General features: G+C 41.9%; 2 protein-coding genes across 2 annotated transcripts in view; both read left to right on the top strand.

Moving 5' to 3' along the window:
- The window catches only part of DIAPH1 (diaphanous related formin 1), a 54308-nt gene extending 46177 nt beyond the window's left edge, over nt 1-8131 (top strand). Inside the window, exon 18 of the mRNA XM_061423784.1 lies at nt 70-8131. Coding sequence (XP_061279768.1) covers nt 70-294 — 225 coding nt within the window. The 3' untranslated portion in view covers nt 295-8131. The remainder of the gene's footprint in view (nt 1-69) is intronic.
- Nucleotides 8132-9638: 1507 nt separating this feature from the next.
- Nucleotides 9639-18904, top strand: part of LOC133251391 (protein diaphanous homolog 1-like) — a 57865-nt gene continuing 48599 nt past the window's right edge. The window contains exon 1 of the mRNA XM_061423786.1: nt 9639-9932. Within this exon, the coding sequence (XP_061279770.1) occupies nt 9893-9932 (40 nt within the window). The 5' untranslated portion in view covers nt 9639-9892. The remainder of the gene's footprint in view (nt 9933-18904) is intronic.

The following is an 18904-nucleotide window of genomic DNA, read 5'->3' as shown; positions in this document are numbered from 1 at the left end:
AGTCAGTTTTCTAGGATGGGAAGTACAGAGCTCGGCTTAGTAACTCTTAACACCTGCCTGTGTCTACAGTTTGTCGCTGAGGACCTTTCCCAGGACTGCTTCTGGACAAAGGTGAAGGAGGACCGATTTGAGAACAGTGAACTTTTCGCCAAACTTACCAGTACCTTTTCTGCCCAGACCAAGAGTGAGTCCTTTCCTCTTTCTGGCAAAGGGCCAGACTTAAGACTAGGGGCCAGACTAGGACTTAGAAGGTTCATTAAGGTGGTCTCCCATTTCTTTCCCTTCCCTGGTTGAGGACTGGGGGGTCCTATTCAGAAGAAAGTAAGTTTGGTTTTGTATTCTGGGGATGCTGGAGTTGGCAAAGAGAACTATTGCCTATAGGTGTTTTATCCCCCAGTTTTTGTGCATGTAGGTATTTTATGTCAGTGGAGCATGTGGGGATGTGAGATTAACATCACAGAGCTCAGGCTGGGCCCATCTTGAAAGGGTTCTGGCACTGCCTTTAAGGCGCCACCCTCACACCTATATACGTAGTTGATCAGAGTTGGGCAGAGTCCTTAGTATTAGTAGGTCCAGTGGCTGAGCAACTGTCTTTGTACAATAACAGAGAACCATACATGATGCCTTTTTTTTTTTCATTTCTTTCCAATATCTGATGCTTTCTCCTTCCTGGCCATTTGCTCCTGCAGCTTCAAAAGGTAAGAGTACCGAAGAGCCATGTAGTTGAGTCTCTTGAATATTAGAGAAAACAGTGAAACAGATGTAAAGGAGTTTCTCTTTGAAAACTAAGACTAGAAACCGGGGACTCATTTCTCTTTTGCTAGTTTTTTTAAGAGTCCAGAAGGACCAGTAACTCATGTTAACTGACAAGGATGAAAATTATTTTAAATCAAAGCTACCATATACTTGTTCTTTCTTTGGAAAGTGAGGGACAGCTTAAATAATAATGCTGTTACTTCACATTTGTGTTGTGTTTTACAAATTTGAAAGTTCTTGAGCATATTTTATCCTGTTAAACCTGCAAAGAAACCTTATGAGATAGGTAGGGTGTATGTCATCTCCATTCCATAGTGTTCAGACTGATTAGTTAAGTAGCTTGCCAAAGGTTGTATGACCAGATCCAGGGATCCTGACTTTTGGTCTGGCTTTTCATATAAATTCTTGCTTTTCATCTTCACCTTCATATCTTCCCTTTTATTTTAGAAGAGCTGATCTCTTTTGGCCTCTTCTTTCTTCACTTCCTAATTTTTGTGGTTTCATGCTGTTTTGTGATGGGGCATTGTAGTTATTTCCCTAGAGGGATGCAGTATTTGAAAAATACTGTTATGCCTAATGACAGAACCTAATAATTTTGTATTTCCAACTTCTACCAGCTTTTTTGTTTATTTAGAGGTTTATTTTGATCCTGGTGATAACAATTGAGTGCAACTTTAGAGCATTCCCCTTCACCAGTCAGAGCATTCCCCTTCACCAGTAAATAAGCATTTTTAAAGACAATTACTACCTTTTTCCTTAAGTGATCTGATGAGACTAGGCTCCACTTTGTTCTACTAAGAAACCTAATGGAGAGAGTACCCTGGTGCCTAGTGATGAGGATTCGGTGCTTTCACTGCAGAGGCCCAAGTTTGGTCCCTGGTTGGGGCCTCATCCCACATGCTACATGGCATACCTCTGTTAATTGTTCAGTCATGTCCAACTCTTTGCTACCCCATGGACCGTAGCCTGCCAGGCTCCTCTGTCCATGGGATTCTCCAGGCAGAATACTGGAGTGGGCAGCCATTCACTTCTCTGGGGGAAATTTCTGACCTAGAGATTGAACCCAGGTCCCTTCTTTGCAGGCAGATTTTTTATCATCTGAGCCCCCAGGAAAGCATGGCAGGGCCAAAACAAAAACAAAAACCCAAAACAACCCATGCTGCTGGCAGTCCTTAGGTATATGTGTGTATCTGGGAGTCAAAGATCACAGTGCTTAGGCCTGTCTTGCTGCCCTAGCATTCAGGGCAAAATTGTCTTTTCCTGTAAGAGATTTATCACCTTCTGAACTAAAGTTCAGCCCAGAAAATTACTTCCACTCTCTTGGTTAAAAACGCTGTGATAAGGATTTGTACTACTCTAGAATATCAACAAAGACTGGTTGGTGACAATGAAAATCAACATCAAATTTGCTAATTTGTAAGTTCACAGACTCTACAATCTCTGTCACTTTCTTTCTGGTAGCTTCCCTGAGTGCCACTGCAAATGAAAGGATTCCTTTTCCTCCCTGCTCTGTCACCATCCTTCTTTTATTCTGTACATTTGTATTGCTGTTGATTGCAGCAGACTTTTCTTCAGTTTAGTGGTTTTCCTTGGCATTACATTCCCACTATGAATTGGTATATAATGTTTTTTAAATACCTAAGCAAGACCTTACTCATCTTTTATTATTTTTCAATAGTGTAACCAAACTTTTCAGTGTTCCTTTAGTCTCAGTTTCTGCCCTGGAAACTACTTTGTAGTCACTGATGATTCTAACTTCCTGACAGCTTTGGCTTCCCCACCCCCTTAAATTATTCTTAGAAATAGCTGTATCTTAATCTGAAAAGAATAAGTATGACTTAGTCAATTTAGTGTCAGTTTTGATTTTCATGCAGTAATAATCATCATTAATAGTTTGTTGTTACTTTGACTAAGGATCAGTTCTACTTAGTCTTTAAATATCTTTATAGTTAGGACTTTCAGGTGTTAAATTGTCACCCTGTCTTAATTTCCCATTCTTTTTTATTAGGAAGCACTAGAGAGGGTTGGAGAAGGCAATGGCAACCCACTCCAGTACTCTTGCCTGGAAAATCCCATGGACAGAGGAGCCTGGTAGGCTGCAGTCCATGGGGTTGTGAAGAGTCGGACACGACTGAGCGACTTCACTTTGACTTTTCACTTTCATGCATTGGAGAAGGAAATGGCAACCCACTCCAGTGTTCTTGCCTGGAGAATCCCAGGGACGGCAGAGCCTGGTGGGCTGCTGTCTATGGGGTCACACAGAGTCGGACATGACTGAAGTGACTTAGCAGCAGCAGCAGCAGAGAGAATAGTCTTGAAAATTATTAAAACATGAGCAGTTTTCTAAACAGCCTAAATTTTGATCACTTTAAGAAATTCCTGGGAGAGATATTTTTTTCCTGCCAAACAAGTACTTATAGTTTACCCAACTCTTAACAGTTATCTGCAGTACTCCCAGCAATGAAACTTTCCTACTTGTCATCAACCACACTAGATCTCTATGTTTCCAATTATCTTCCTACCCAAAACAAATACTTCTTCCTTTAAAAATTATTTCTTCTTTGGATTTTCAGTGTTTCACTGACTTTGATTTTTTTTTTCCTTCTACATTTTCTTGCTTTCCTTCCCTTTGACTTATTCTGCACATCTGTGGTGACATAAGCAGTATTTTAATGTCAGGGCTGGTTCTAATGTGTGTTTCTTGGGGACAGGATAGTTGCTTTGACATCCAAGTAGCCGGTGGAGGTGCTGTATGTGGACCCAGTGCCTCAGCATGCACTGTGATCCAGGGACCTCACCTGCTCTGCCTTTCCTCAGCAGTTTTGAGCCTCCCCTTCTTGGTGCTGTGGTTGGCAAACTTAATACAGACTCTTCCCAGGAACCCCATTTCTTTCAACCTGGCCCCCCAAAAACATTTTAGTAAAAAAGACTAGGATTCTTAGAGTTTAGGTTTTCATCAGGTAAAGAATTTCAAGCTATAGAAACTTCAGACGTGAGGACTCAGAGGAACTAGAGTCCTCAGTGTGAAGGCAAGGTTTCTGGTTCTTTGAGCATCTCTAGCATGACATTGCAGAATACCTTCATTCTTAATCCTTTTTTCAAGTAGGTAACCAGTTTCAGTAACCAAGTCTCTCATTCACAGTCTTAATATTGATGCTATAATTAAATGATAGGTAAATACTCAGTAGTAGTAGTAGTGTTAGTCACTCAGTTGTGGCTGATTCTTTGCGACCCCATGGACTGTAGCCTGCCAGGTTCCTCTCTGTCCAAGGCATTCTCCAGTCAAGAATACTGGAGTGGGTAGCCATTCCCTGCTCCAGGGGATCTTCCTGACTCAGGGATCAAATCCCAGTCTCTTGCATTGCAGGCAGATTCTTTACCGTCTCAGTCACCATTACCACTCTATTTCATCTTCCAGATGAAGAAGTAGAGATATTGGTTAAATAATTTTTTCAAGGCTCTATGGTAACTGCCAGAGGCAGGATTCAGACTTCAGACTGGGACTCCAAAGTCCTGCTCTAGCCCCCTGCTTTCCAGATGTGTATGTTCCTGCTCTTAAGAGCTTCAGAAGGCTGAGATCCACATCAAAGCTTGAAGAGGGGGATGTGCTGGCTTCTGCTACCACCTCGTTCATCATGGCACCAGTATTCTTGAATTGGAAGTGACTCTTATGAATACAAAAAAGGAGCAACATTCGATTAGGGAAAGTAAGATATCAGATATTTAGGGTTGAAGAAGAGAAGCCATTTTCTGATTATAGTATATTCAACTCTAGTCAAACTAATCCAGCTGGAGAAGTACAGCATGCGTGTCTAGTACAGTAGATGTCTTGCTTAGATGATTTCAGCCCAGCAGTTGCCAGTCTTGATGAGGAAGTCATTTGGACACAAGGTTTTCATAATATTACATTGTTTCCTCTCTCACTTGCTAAATACAACTCTCTGCTGTTTGTTAAGTGTGGCTGTATTCCTCTTACATTTTAGTGATAGCTGAAACCTGTCTTATAGTGACTGGCTCCTCCAGGAATGACCATTAAAGACAACATCCACCTCACTCTTGACATCTGCCTCTTGTAGTCAGAGGTCTCCAGCCATTGCTTCATTAAGGTTCAGGAAGATGTGTGCTGTTAACTAAGACAAGAGCTAAGAGAGAGGAAGTGTCCCCAAATTGATACTGCTGCTGCTGCTGCTGCTGCTGCTAAGTTGCTTTAGTCATTGTCCAACTCTGTGCGACCCCAGAGACGGCAGCCCACCAGGCTCCGCCGTCCCTGGGATTCTCCAGGCAAGAACACGAGTGGGTTGCCATTTCCTTCTCCAATGCAAGCAAGTGAAAAGTGAAAGTGAAGTCGCTCAGTTGACAGAATCCTGTATGGATTTTTCTCCTAAGGATTATTCTTTTGTTTCTGATCTCCTGCTTTCTGTAAATCAGGGATTTACTTAGTTGATTTATTCCTTGACAGAGAATATTTTGAATTTTGATTTGATAGTGCTACAAAACATCTAGTACTTTTTCACTCTCTCACTTCCTTCGGGTGATCAGCAAGGAATCTTTTATTATAGTTTCTTTATTGAATCTACTTCTTGAATTCCTAAGAACATGTTCAGTAGTTAAATTTTATTCTTTTTCATCTTTTCTTTGGGAACATTTTCATCACCGTGGTAGCCTCAGGTCATTATTTGTATATACAAGGTAACTAGTTTTAGTTTTTCATTCTGCTTTTCTTCTCTTACTCTCTTGTAGATAATCATGTTCCCATTAGAAGTATAGCCTCTTAAAATGTAGGCTGGTAAGTGAAAACTGATGTTCTGAGTACAGTGATGTTTTTCTTTTTAGGTTTATTTCTTCCTTCCAAAAAAACTTCTGGAGTTACAAGATCCACAGGCTAATCATCCTTAGTAGGTGTGCGGTGGACAATATGTGGCATCAGCCCTTGCCCTGTTAAAGTGTGAGGTGCATTTCCAGAAGAGTGAGCATCAGAACAGTTCTACAAGTGGTTAGTGACAGTAATTTTGAAAAAGCTCTTAATTTTGAAATTAAGATGCTGACAAAAAGCTGAGGATTTCATAAATAACAGTATTCTAATTAGGGTTTGACTATGTGAGTCCGGATTCCTAGGTTTGTGCTGTAGTATAGGTCGGAACTGTTGATAACAAGTGGTGGGTTCATTGGTCTGCTGCTCTTCCAGAGCCTGCTTGCTTCAGGCTGCAGGCTGTGTCAGGTGCCTGAGTTGGGGACGCAACCCCATCTTTCCCTAAAGGGGCCTCAGGGTCTGTTCCCTGTGAGCCTCTTCTGTCCACTAGGTGGCACCCACCCAGTCGGATCTTTATCAGAAAACATTCTAGTGAATCTTTACAGCCTCTGGAACTTTAACCTCTAGATACAAGGTTTTCTAAGAGCTCATCATGCTCTGCCTTACTCAGTGAGTCTTTCCACAGAAAGGTATCTTGTTTCATGAATTCCCTACCCTCTCAGGAGTATAGGATTAGGACCAGAAGTGCTGTTCAAGTGAACATTTGTCTTTTAATTGCTAATTTGTCTTGGATTTTGAGCAGGGTCAGACTGTTAGCCCAGAGCAGTTGGGAAGTTCTGTAATATCAGATAATACTCCCCTGTGATTTAAAGACATAAATCTACCTGTATCACCTAGGGTCATAAGGACTCCTGCCTGTGGAATAAGCACTACACCTTCTCTGGGTTGTGACCGTCCATCATCAGTAGTGTAAAAGAACCACAGCACATACGCACTGTACTCCAAACCTTGCCGTCACTGTTTGCCTTGAACCCACTGAATCTAATATTGTGTCATTTATGTTGGTTTATGTCACCCACCACAGGAAGTCCCAGAATCCCAGGCTGTCCTTATCTCTCATACTCGAATCCCTATCAGGTTCTGTGTGTCTCCTCTTCCGCCTCCTCCTCCCATCTCATCTGAGCTCTTGACATGCGTCCACTGTGCCCTCTGGAATTCATGGCCCATTGCTAACAGAATCTCCTGTGTCATCAACTTTACTCTGTTGCTCTAACAGCAGCTTGGCTTTCCTTCAACACTGCTTTCCCTCTTGCCCTCGCATGTGTTGTTTCGTTCCTCTCACACTCCTCAGCCCAGTGTATAGGATCGATGTCCCCTTTGTTCTTCGTTGCCACTTTCAGATCAGTCCATCTTTTTCTTTCCTAAAAACCCATAATTTTGAATCTCATTACATGGAATCATAATCACCCAGTTTCTCTCTTTGCTGTCATCTACTAACACCCCAAGTTATCCCTCCTCTGCAGTACTCCAGGACTCCTTCTGTCTTAATTCTTAGCAGTTTCTATACAGAAGGGTCATGACCCTGTCAGTATTCTGGCCTCACATTTCCTTACATTCTTCTTTTCCAGTGATCTGTACTCCACCCCATCTCACCCATCTGAAGTACACCATCATCACCAGAACTGCAGCCCCTCTGCAATCTCAATTTCAAACTACCCACCTTCTTTTTCTTTTTTTTTCTTGTGTAAGATACAATTCCGGAGAAGGCAGTGGCACCCCACTCCAGTACTTTGCCTAGAGAATCACATGGATGGAGGAGCCTGGTAGGCTGCAGTCCATGGGGTCGCTAAGAGTCAGACACAACTGAGCGACTTCACTTTCACTTTTCACTTTCATGCATTGGAGAAGGAAATGGCAACCCACTCCAGTGTTCTTGCCTGGAGAATCCCAGGGACAGGGGAGACTAGTGGCTGCCGTCTGTGGGATCACACAGAGTCGGACACGACTGAAGTGACTTAGCAGTAGCAGTAGCAGTAAGATACAATTCATGTCCCAAAATATATATATGTATCCATCAGTGTAGTAAAAACTAGATAGAAAGCTAAGTGAAGAGAGATTGAAGCATAGGAAGAGCATAAAATAAAATGCTGAAGTAGTTTGGTTTTAGAGAACCCAAGATATGGTCCCCAAATTAAAAACAGGGTTCTGTGGATATAAGTTTAGAAACAGAAAAAGGATTGAGAGGGTGTTTCCTAATAGCACCACCTTCCATCTTTTTACCTCACTGTCTTTGGTACCCTAACCCCAGCAATCTTCCAACCCCACTAGGAAAGAAAGTGAAAGTGAAGTCACTCAGTCGTGTCGGACTCTTTGTGACCCCGTGGACTGTAGCCTACCACGCTCCTCCATCCATGGGCTTTTCTAGGCAAGAGTACTGGAGTGGGTTGCTGTTTCCTTCTCCAGAGGATCTTCCCGACCCAGGCATCGAACCCTGCTCTCTCGCATTGTAGGCAGATGCTTTACCATCTGAGCCACCAGGGAAGTCCTGAACCCACTAGGAAGCCACTTCATTTATCCTTCTTTTTTCACCATCCCTCACCTCCTAGAAGATTTCACTCTCCTCAGGTAAAATTATCATCAAAATTATAATAATCCTTCCCTCTTTCTCTCATTTCATCATGCTTGGTTGGCAGGATCACAGTCCTGGTTGATTGCGTCTCTCCATCCTGCACCTGTAGCTGTATAAGCAAACACACTGGAGAAAAGGATGCAACCTGCTCTCCTTGATACGCTTTACTTGCTTGGCTCTCAGAACAGCACAGTCTCTTTCTCCTGCCTCACTGGCTGTTCTTTTTCCTTCCTCTCCTCTGCTCAATTTGCAATGTTGCTTGGCCTTACTAGGCAATCAGATATTAAACATTTCTAGTCCATTCAGTTCCCTACTCTCCTACTTCACTGAAAAAGTTGAAACAATCAGAAGTTACACAGACTCCCACCATTCCTTTTACCTACTTTCTGTGTCTTCCTCTGTGACTGTGTTCCTGTCTAAAGCCAGTTTCTGGTCTAACATATCCTCACTTCAACAAATGTATAGAACACACTGAAAGTATAAATTCTCCTTCTCACCTCTCAGAGTGACCAGCCAGGTACCTTTCATATGCATATGTTATTCTAATAAAGGAATAGGCAAAATTCTTTTCTTCTTTAGTTCAGAGAAGAAAATGTGGGAACTTTTCAAATAGAACCTTACTGGAAAATTAAGGGGCAGAGGAATTAAAAGATAACATTATAGAAATATGAGGGAATATACATATTTTTAATGAGATGTGTATATCCCATTTGGTATATACTACTCTGTATTTTGCGTGACATGTTTCAGCATCTCTTGATATCATTAGCTACAGATCTACCTCATTATTTTTCTTTTTTTAAATTTATAAGTTGATTTATAATGCTGTGTTTCTGGTCTACAGCAAAGTGATTCAGTTATACATATATATATATGGTTTTTTTCATATTCTACCTCATTATTTCTAATGGATGGTTGAATTCTGTCAGATAAAATAGTACAAGATGATCCTTTATTGAGAATTTAAATTACTAATTTTTATATAACAGGCAATGCTGCTAGAAACATTTTCTATTTATTCCTGCATACTTGTATTTCTGCATAGTAAATTATTAAAAATAAAATTTCTGGACCCAAATTACTAGGTGTAGAATTGTACCACTTTATACTTCCTTCCAAACTGGCTAATTTCTGATAAGGCAAAAGTGTTAACTCGTTATCTGATCACTAATGAGATTGAACCAAAGGTTATCTTAACTACCTTGACTCTTTCCTCACCTGTAAAATGAGATAGATAAAGATACCTTTTAGTTCTAAACTTATGGTTCTCATACTGTACTTTTCTTTTTTTCTTGGATAAGCTTTCTTTGGTGCTGTCTACATCTCACTCTTGTTTTGACAGCCTTTCAATTTCTTGTGTGGTTTGCTTGTTTTGTCCTGAGTTATGCTTCTTATTCCATACAGTGGGGCCAGGCGTTAGGAGTTGCTCCTTGCTTACAACAGGTATTTGGGGATAGAAAGCTAAACTGGTGTAAAACTTTAACACTTATGCATGAAGGCTGCTGATACAGATTCCACAGAAGACTTACTCGTGGAGATTTGAGGAAGGATGTCATCAGATAAAGCTAATTAACTTTAATTCCTTCTCAACTAGAGGAATTTGATATGTTTTATCTGCAGTGTGCGCTTTTCCTTTTTCGCCACCAGATGGCACATGGAACTCTTCTATTTTAGCTGTGTCATTGTTACGTCTGGTAGTGATGCAGTCACGTTAGAGAGCGGCAACCTCTGTTGTATTCAAATACGCTCTGCCTGGTATGCTGCCCTCTACCGGTCAGGAAATTCACTTGGAGGACTGTAAGTAAAAATGAAGACAGGAAGCTGTAGCTTGCCCTTTAAGAAAAGGATCTTGTCGCATTGCCGCTTATATTCCTGGAGGAGCAATGTTTCTGTTCTCTGGGGACCCAGAGGCTGGAGAATGTTTTTGGTTTTGTTTTCGTTTTAGTCTGATAGCTTCATGAAAACAGCCTTCCTTTCAGAGACTTAAAGAAAGGCTTATATTGATATTTTACCATTTTGGTAGTTCATTATATGTATATATTTGTAACCCCATTATATACACATTCATAATATCATCTTTGTCCTAGTTTCTACTAAATAGGTACTTCAAGCATGTAATAGAACTACCCCCTGATTATTTATTTTATTTTATTTTATTTATTTATTCATTTATTTGGCTGCACCAGGTCTTAGTTGCAGCATGTGGGATCTAGTTCCCTGACCAGAGATTGAACCTGGGCCCCCTGCTTTGGGAGCTGAGAGAGTTAACCACTGGACCAGCAGGGAAGTCCCTACCCCCTGATTATTTACTGATCATTTCCCAGAGATACTGTACTGAATTAATTTACTTCAGGGAATTCCCCTAGCCTGCCTTGGGTAGAATTTGCTGGTGCAAAAAGGTTTTTGTATATAGTCAACCCTTCTGTCATTTATTAACTTCTGATTATCTTAAAATAATCCCAGTGTTAGAGCTTCTCTCTAGCTATTCAGACTTTAGTGTGTGCCTCTGTTACTATTCTAGACACACAGAGTGCAACTGTAGCTTTTAAACTCAAGGTCCCATCTCCCATTGCCTACAGATTCCAGATTTGATTGCTGACAAAATGTCCTTTTGTGTGGCACTGTCTGAGACTTAAGCCATCCTGTATGGGATGAATATTGCTTTAGCTCCTATCATCTTAGTGAAGTTAGTCCCTATCTTTGAATATCTGTTTCTCCCAGTAATTCCCAAACTTGAGTGCATATAAAGATTACGTGAGGATGTAAATACCTGGGCTCTATACCTGCAGAGATTCTGAGTTATGGGGACTGTAGAAGGGTATGTTTTTAACAAGCTCCTCATATAATTTTGTTATAGATACATTAATATGGCTCAATCCATTACCTCAGTGTTTATTTCTTTTTCCATTTTCTGCCCACTGTCTTCCATTCTCTGCCATAGTCTGAAAGCTGCCTTTTACTTCTTCTGGTAATAACATTTTTGATGTCTCTGTCAGAGTGAATATTGTACAATTACCCTTGTTTTTATGGAGGTCATGCAGATTAGTTAGGAAACAGTATGACATTTTCTATTAACTGCTACCACACTTGCTTTTACAAACTTCTTTTCTTGCTGTATTCCCAGCCAGATCTCAACAGGCATCTTAAAAGGGAAGGCTCTCAAGAAGTTCTCTGGAGTCAGTGAAGTAGCTGGGAGCACTGAGAAACTGACTGGCCTGGAGAGGGTGGATGGAGGGCAGGTGCTGAGTGCTCTCTCAGCCCATACGGCAGAGGTGGAGTTGTGAGGGGCTGGAAGGGGTCTAGCTCATGATGGAAGGGTGTTGCATCTGACTGGGAATAACTCTTACTCACGTTTGGTTATTCTCTCACCATGGACACCTGGAGTCGGTAGAGATTGGAGATGTGTTTAGTAAGAGGAACAGGGTCTCAGGGAAGTGTCAGAGCAGAGCTGGGCTTTGGGCGGGTTTTGCAGAAGAGCGATTGGTGCTCTTGGGCTTCTTACTGGAGCCTGGCACTGGTGCCTCAAGAGAAAAGCACTGTTCGGAGGATCCCCTGTAGTCCTTAGGAGTCATTGGGTCTGAACTTGGTTTTCTGCTGGTAGGAGACAAATGTCCCTCCAAACATAAGGACATACTAGTTTTCAGGGAGTACCAAGGGTGTCTTCACTATAGAATGTTTCTTCTGGGGCTTTCATTTCTGCTTCTGTATTACCTCATTTTCTATGCAAACAGTATAGGTACTTCAGAAGTCAAGATGATATTTTTAAAAGTCTCATTCCCTTCCTAGTATTCATCCATCCCAACGTTCTCTGTCCCTGGCTGAATTGCACAGCTTGTGGGATCCTAGTTGTCTGAGCAGGGATTGAAACTGGGCCACGGCAGTGAAAGCACTGAGTCCTGACCTCTGGACTGCCAGGGAACTCCCAAGAAATAGCCATTTTATTAGTTTCTTTAAGTGTTTTTGAAAACTGCCTTTGTAGCACATACTAATACAGATTTTTATCTTCTCTCCCTTTACCAAAAGTGCTATCTGTACTCTTCTATATCTTGCTCCTGTATCCTGGAGATTTTTCTTATTAGTGCGTAGAGATCTTTCTCATTTAGAAAAATTATAAATTTAAAACTTTTTAGTTGTCACTTTTATAATAAAACACTACAGTAAGACAGAAATATGTACAGTAATGAAGTAATCCGTCCGTTTTTGGAAACAGTCCCTCCAGTGACCCATTTGATCTCACTGCATCTTAGTGTGCCCATGTGTTATTTTGTTCTCCCTGCTTTTCTTGCGTAAATTCGTTAGTTACCCGCACCAACTCTGAAGACACAACAGTTTATATTATAGCCTTACAGCCAATATGGTGTGGGGAAGAGAGACTTGAGAATTTCTGGAGAATTTCGGCTATGGGCCCTCCAGACCTCCATCTACTTCATTGGAGCAGGAGCAGAGCTTTGTGTCACTAGCCATGAAAGGGCATGGCCTTCCTATGTAGTTTTTGTTCTGGAGAAAATTCCCGTAGAACTTAATACCCTGTAACTGTCCCATTTTATGACTCTGGCCCATCGCCTTTGGAGCAACATGGAAGAATGCTCATGATAGAGTGTTATGTGGGAAAAAGCAGGAAACAGTCATATACAACCCTTATTGCAATTGTGTTTTATGGGGAAAAAAATGCAGAAATAAAAGTCTGAAAGGAAATATACCAGAATACTGTAATAGATTTTGTTAGGGTGCTGGGTTTTTTTCATTTCAACTTTTCTATACTATGGTCAACTTATTTTTATAATAGGAGACAAAAGGGTTAAAAAGGAAATTTGCTAGTGGCCAGGATGTGTGAAAATGAGGTTTCTAGAAGTATTTGGACCTAATAAATGAATCCTTGCAAAGACATCGGAGCTCTATTATCCAGTTCTGTGGAGTAGGTAACAGCATCTTTTACTTCATTCTCCCTGGTAATCCTAGCCTGCTTCTCTTTGAAAAGTCAGACTACAACTTTTAAATGACTGTTCTTTTGTGCACTCCCCTGGGTAAGGGAACCCCAGAACCCGAGTCAACAGAAGGGCATTGGTAGCCCCTCATCTGCAAGATGGGATGGCCATTCTCTCCCAATCCCACAGTGATTTCAGCTCTGTTTTAAAAGTTGTGATTTGTTTCTCTTGGATCTGTTAGATGAGAAGATTAGACACTCTTCTGTCTGCCTGTCTGTGTGTTTAAATTTCTTCTTTGCGAGAAAAACTGCTCAAATCCTTCCAAATCCCCCTTTTCCTATTTGGCTTGCTTTCCTCCTGCTCTGCTTGCATTTCTCTTTTCAGCCACGGGGTGTGCGCAGTTGAGCCATTTTGGCTCAGGTTCCACATTGTGAGGTCAGAGACCAGGGATTGGAGGAGACTATCAGGTGACTTTCTGTAACTGATGACGGTCCTGTCCCCATCCCCACCCCTTCTCCCCCCTCTTCCCCACCCTATCCTGGCTTCCACCTTAGGAACAAAGAAAGGAAAAAAACAGCAGTGTGACGAAAACCAGCAGCTGCATCTGCAGATTCAGGCTGGGGGCTGGGTGTTTATTCCATCTGTTCTCTTTGTTATACTTTTACCCTGTTACTTCCCCTCCCAAAACCCAAAATAAAATGGAGGATATTTCTAGGATCCTTTGTTACAGAGAATGGCTTAGAAGTCTGCAGTTTACTCTGTATTTAGGTTGAGGGCGGTGGTAAGAGGGGGTGAGGCTGGGCAAAGACTAAAACTGCTCCCAGCACCTAGAAAAAGATGAAGCTATTTTATCTTCTCATTCCATCTTATCCCAGAATATGTATTTAATGTCAGATACTGTGACAGAGGCTTATCACCTATTCTTTCTGATTATTGAAACAATGCTGCCAAATAGGTATCATCTTCATTTTATAACTGACAGATATGCATATGTCCTTTGTTTACTGAGAGCTCATAGCAAGTAAATACCAAGCCAGGATTTTACCCCAGGTCTTTTGGGCTCTGAAATTTAGCATTACTGACAGGAGGGGCAAGAAGGCAGGAATGTCAGAAAAAGCTGAGGTGCCCACTCCTGGGTACCATCCTGGCCCTGTGCCAGTGCTCTTCACCTTTCATCGTGACCAGTGTCCTGATTTCTTTAACAAATGACTCTCAAGAGAGAAAAGGAGATGGAAGGGAACATACAGGTTAAAAGAGAGTATAAAAATATGTCAACCCCTTATTTAGGTCCTGATTCATTTTTTTAAGAAAGGAGAAGTTTTTATTCCTAGTACCTTAATTTGATGCCTTTTCTCCTGCCCTCTCGCCCTCCTGTTCCCTTGCATAAACCTGTCCTACCCTTTTGCTGACTTGCTTGGGACAGTGCCCATCCTTCGAGCCCCTATCCACCCACATTTCTGAAGCTGCTCTGGTTGTTAGCACTCCCTTACTGAGTCACTGTCCTGGGTGTGCTGGGAAAGTATCTGTGAGAAGCTCAATGACTGTATTATTGTCTGAATGAGCAGATTGCTTATAAAGTGCCCAGATTCTGAACACTGCTTTTCTGCCACCCTTTCATACTTCTTTGTGCCCCCTTCTTGCTAACTCTCAGCACTAGGTTCTTATAGATTTGGAATTCTATCTGGCCTCGTTCTTGACCTTAAGGTTTATCCATTTCTGCGAGTTTGCTTCATTCTTCTTTACAGCTTGCACATCTGTGACTATCCATTTCTGTGTGATTTAGCAGATGGGTATTTGTTTTGGCTAAGAGGTCAGTGATAGAAATTTGGTTACCTTTGGGCAGGGATAAACAGCTGTTCGACTGGCATGCTGTTTATCTGTCTCCCCATTATCCTCCCCACAGTGGTGTATACCTCTGAGTGACTTTGAGGGTGCTCAATTTCCCTCATATCACAGTGAAGGGGAATGTAAAGTAGAAATCCTGCCCACGGGCACCTTACATTAGCACATGATAGGCTTCTCTTGCTCTGTCCTCTTCCCAGAATCAAAGAGTTCTTGTAGAGCTTTGGAGACATAGTTTATTGTATGCCAGGTAGACTTGGTGATGCCATAGCTGTGTTATCCTCACAGAAAGCCTGTTATTGTTTCCTAGAGATCTAACACAGTATTCTAATCTTTCAGATATGCTGAAGAGACCTACGCCTCTTCTATAAAGACCCAATTTTTTTTTTTTCGAGAGAGAACTGCAGTGGTACCAGAGTCCATTTTTTTAAAAAACTTCCTATTATGAGTCTGTGCTCATGTGTGTTGTATGTATTGCTGTTATCTCACTTTATGGACATTGGATAAACTCACATGTTTGTGCTGCCTCATTTAAGTAGTGAAAACCATTGGTGCCTTGGCTCCATGGATTTCTCAACATACTTCTGCTTTTCCCATCTTTCTCATGTGCTGTCCTTTAGTCATAAAGTATTCAGTTTACTCAAAGGAGCTGTAGCATAAGATTATAGAGGGTGTTCCCCATAGAATAGGGACAGATGCCTCAGGCTTCATCCTGGGCAGAGCATGTAGTGTGTGGTCCTGAGTCAGTGAGTGAGAATTAAGGATAGGTGGAGTTGTTTTATACATCAGCCTGAATCTTTCATCCCTTCAGGTGTAACTGGCTTTAGAGCCAGTCTTGTGCTCTCAGCAGTATTTCCCCCAAATCCTTTTTCCTACCCCGCTTAGTCACTCCCACCTGCGACTCTTGGGAACTTAGTTGCCAGGATGTCAGGCAACTCACCACTCCTCCGTTTCCTGTTTGTGGTCTTCATTGAGAGAAGTCCACAGCAGGAATTCCTGGGGAAGTGATGGCTATAGTTGGACTCCGGGGGCCATTAGCTCATCCTGAAGTTGGGGAATACTGCACGGAGATGGACCTCCCTTCCATTCTGAGGGCTCTTAGGAACCATTACTAATCATAACCAAATAACAACTGGGACTTGGGCTGCTGACCTTGTGACTTGACTCTGCTCTGTCTTTAGAAACTGAGAATTATTTTCCCTTCTTAGCCTCAATTTCTACTCTCCAAAAGTTAGGATTCAATATAGATATCAAGATTCATGACAAAATTAGCTTGGACTCTGTAGGATTGATTGTTTTGACATATGCAAAAATAGTGATAAAAGAAAAATAGGGTCCCTGAATTGGACAGCAGGGGGTGCCCTTTCCCTTCGCTTTATTGCCTGGCACTCCCTGCTGCATTCAGCCATTTTAGACAGATTGTTTTTGCTCCCAGCTAACTCCATTTTGTGTTTGTGACGCAGAAAAAAAAAAGAAATCTGCAAGGGAGGAGCCTGGCTGGGGGAGGGAGGGAGCAGGCTGAGGCAGGGCTTCAGATCTTTACTCAGCACTTGCTCATCAGGGACTTACCTTGCTGCAGGCTGCCTGCATGCTGAGCAATAGATGCTCAAGTCCCTGCCAGCTGAGCAAAGAACAGTGATGCCTGGCTGCTGGACACCAACTAGCCGTGGCAGGGTGCTGGCTTTGAGATGGCAGGCAGTACATCCCCTTTGGCTTATCAAGAATCTTAAGCCTGGGTTTCAGTGGTTTTACTGCAGAGATGTTTAGGCTGGGTATCCTCAATTAAAGAATCAGCTAAGAAGAAAAGATACCCTTTTCGCTCACTTGTCTGAGGAGAATCAGATTCTCTGGTGACTCTAGAGAAACAGTGTGACTTAAAAAAAACACTTTTATTTTTGAAAATGTAACCCCTCTCCCCACACGTTTGATACATATGTACACATGTGTGTACACACATACATATATGAAGAGAATAGTATGAATACCTGTCTCCATCACCCAGTTTGAAAACTTAACTCTTGGCTAGTCTTGTTTCATGTACCTGCATCAGCCTCCTCCTCACCACTCCAGTTATTCTAAAGCATATTCTCGTTAGTCATATCATTTAATATCCTTAGTTGAGAATATGTATCAAAAAATAAGAACTTTTTAAGAAAGAGAATCATATTTCCACATCTGAAAAATTCTTTAATTAATCAACACATATCCACTCAGTGTTGTTAAAGTAGTATTTTAAGTTCATTTGAATTAGAGCCAGACAAAATCTACATTGCAATTTGTTGGTGTCTCTAGGTTTCCTCTCTAGCTGGCTTTGTCTGTTTTCTCATCTTGCAGTGTGTGTATGGACTTCATTTCTTAAGGAGTGAGGGAGGCTCTCTCAGATTGGGACTGAGGAGGTTCAGAGCCGAACGTATCTTCCTCACACAGCAGAGCCTCCCATCGTTTGGATTTCCCCAGAGGTCCTGGCAGAGGAAGTGAAGGCGCTGTGCTCTGCAGCCCGCAGAGGGAGAGGGGCGGAGGCTTTTACTAGGACAGTGGCTTGTGACTCCTGACATGATAGTCTGTTACCTACCCAAAGTCTTCAGAGAAGTTCACAGGTTGCTCTCAACAGAGAACATGGTTGAAGTGGACCATGCTCTTTCTGGGGAATTAAAGGAGAGGTTTTAAGCTTTGGGACACCAAATTTACCTGCTCTGTAATAGCTGCATCCCACGGTGATCCCAGATCACTTTATCTCCCAGACACTTCTTTTCTACTTCATTGTAGCCTTTCTCCCTGATCAGACTTAATTAGTTAGGAATACTTCATAGACTGCTCTACAGAAAGAAAAAAATACTGTTGTGTAGGGGATGGGCATGTATGAAAATTCTTCTGCAGCTTCAGGATTATAGCATCCCTATGACCTTGTCAGAGATAACCCCAGAGGCGGGCCTAGATGCAGATGATGAGATGAAATCTCTTGACTCCTGATGCTCTTTTTCCCCTTTGGAAATGGGTCAGTGACTCTGACTTTCAGCAGCCACAGCAGGCAGTCTGTTCCCTTGCTTTGGGCAAGAGCACAGGTTACAGAAGGGACGTTTTAGGAGCTGACTTCTTGGCAGGGCTGGCAGGGCACTCAAAAAGTCTGGTCCTTGGAGACTAGGTTGGCTGAGCGCCTGGTTTGGAAGCTGTAGTACCCATTAGCCAAAGTGCTAAGAATCTTCTAGAGGTCAAGTTTGCAGCAGCTAGACCCTGGCACTAACACGCTTTCTCCTGGAGTCTCCTGAGTGATAAAGGGTGTCTCTTCTGCTGTTGTCAGCAGAGAAGCACATCCATTTGCAAATAAGATTCTCTTCCTTCCCTCTCTGCTGAAGTGCTGTCTGTATCCATTTCTGTGTTTGTCCCACATGAATTTTACACAATTCTCTAGATTGAAATTAGCTTTTGATGTCATTTTTCGTTTGAGACATGAGGACTTTGTTATAGGTTTCCCATCCTTGATGTGGCAAAAATAGGGGCTGGAGTCATTGAGAAGGTTGTACGATACTGTCATGCTTGTATCCTGAATTAATGCATCATTCCTATAACAGTGCTGAGACGGCAACTAATTGGAGTATTCTATGGGTTTTACATTTTGACTGTATCTTTCCTGTTGGTTGTCAGTGGATCTCTACCTCTCTCAGGGCCAGCTATCCAAGGATGTGAAAATGTTATAGGTAGTGTCTGGACCCATGCTTATCTAGCATTTTTCACAGTTCCCTGGTGGATGACAGTTTTAAACATTTAGACATTTACATTGTCTCAGTACATTAACAAATGGAGCCATTTAAATTTGTCTACATTCCTCTGTAGTCTTTGCTTACACTGTATATATATGTTTATATTGTTGTAATCAGAAGTGTGTGTGTCTGTCTTTTGCTCTAGCTTGAAGTGTATAGATCATATATGTATGGGTTGATGAATTTTCATGAAATTAAAAATGAAATTTTAATCTGTGTAATTGACACCCAGTCAAGAAACAGA

The sequence above is a fragment of the Bos javanicus genome, chromosome 7, assembly GCF_032452875.1.
Source record: "Bos javanicus breed banteng chromosome 7, ARS-OSU_banteng_1.0, whole genome shotgun sequence".
NCBI classification, from domain to species: domain Eukaryota; kingdom Metazoa; phylum Chordata; class Mammalia; order Artiodactyla; family Bovidae; genus Bos; species Bos javanicus.
Note: the sequence above shows the minus strand (reverse complement) of the source record. Positions and strands in the feature narration are given on the sequence as shown.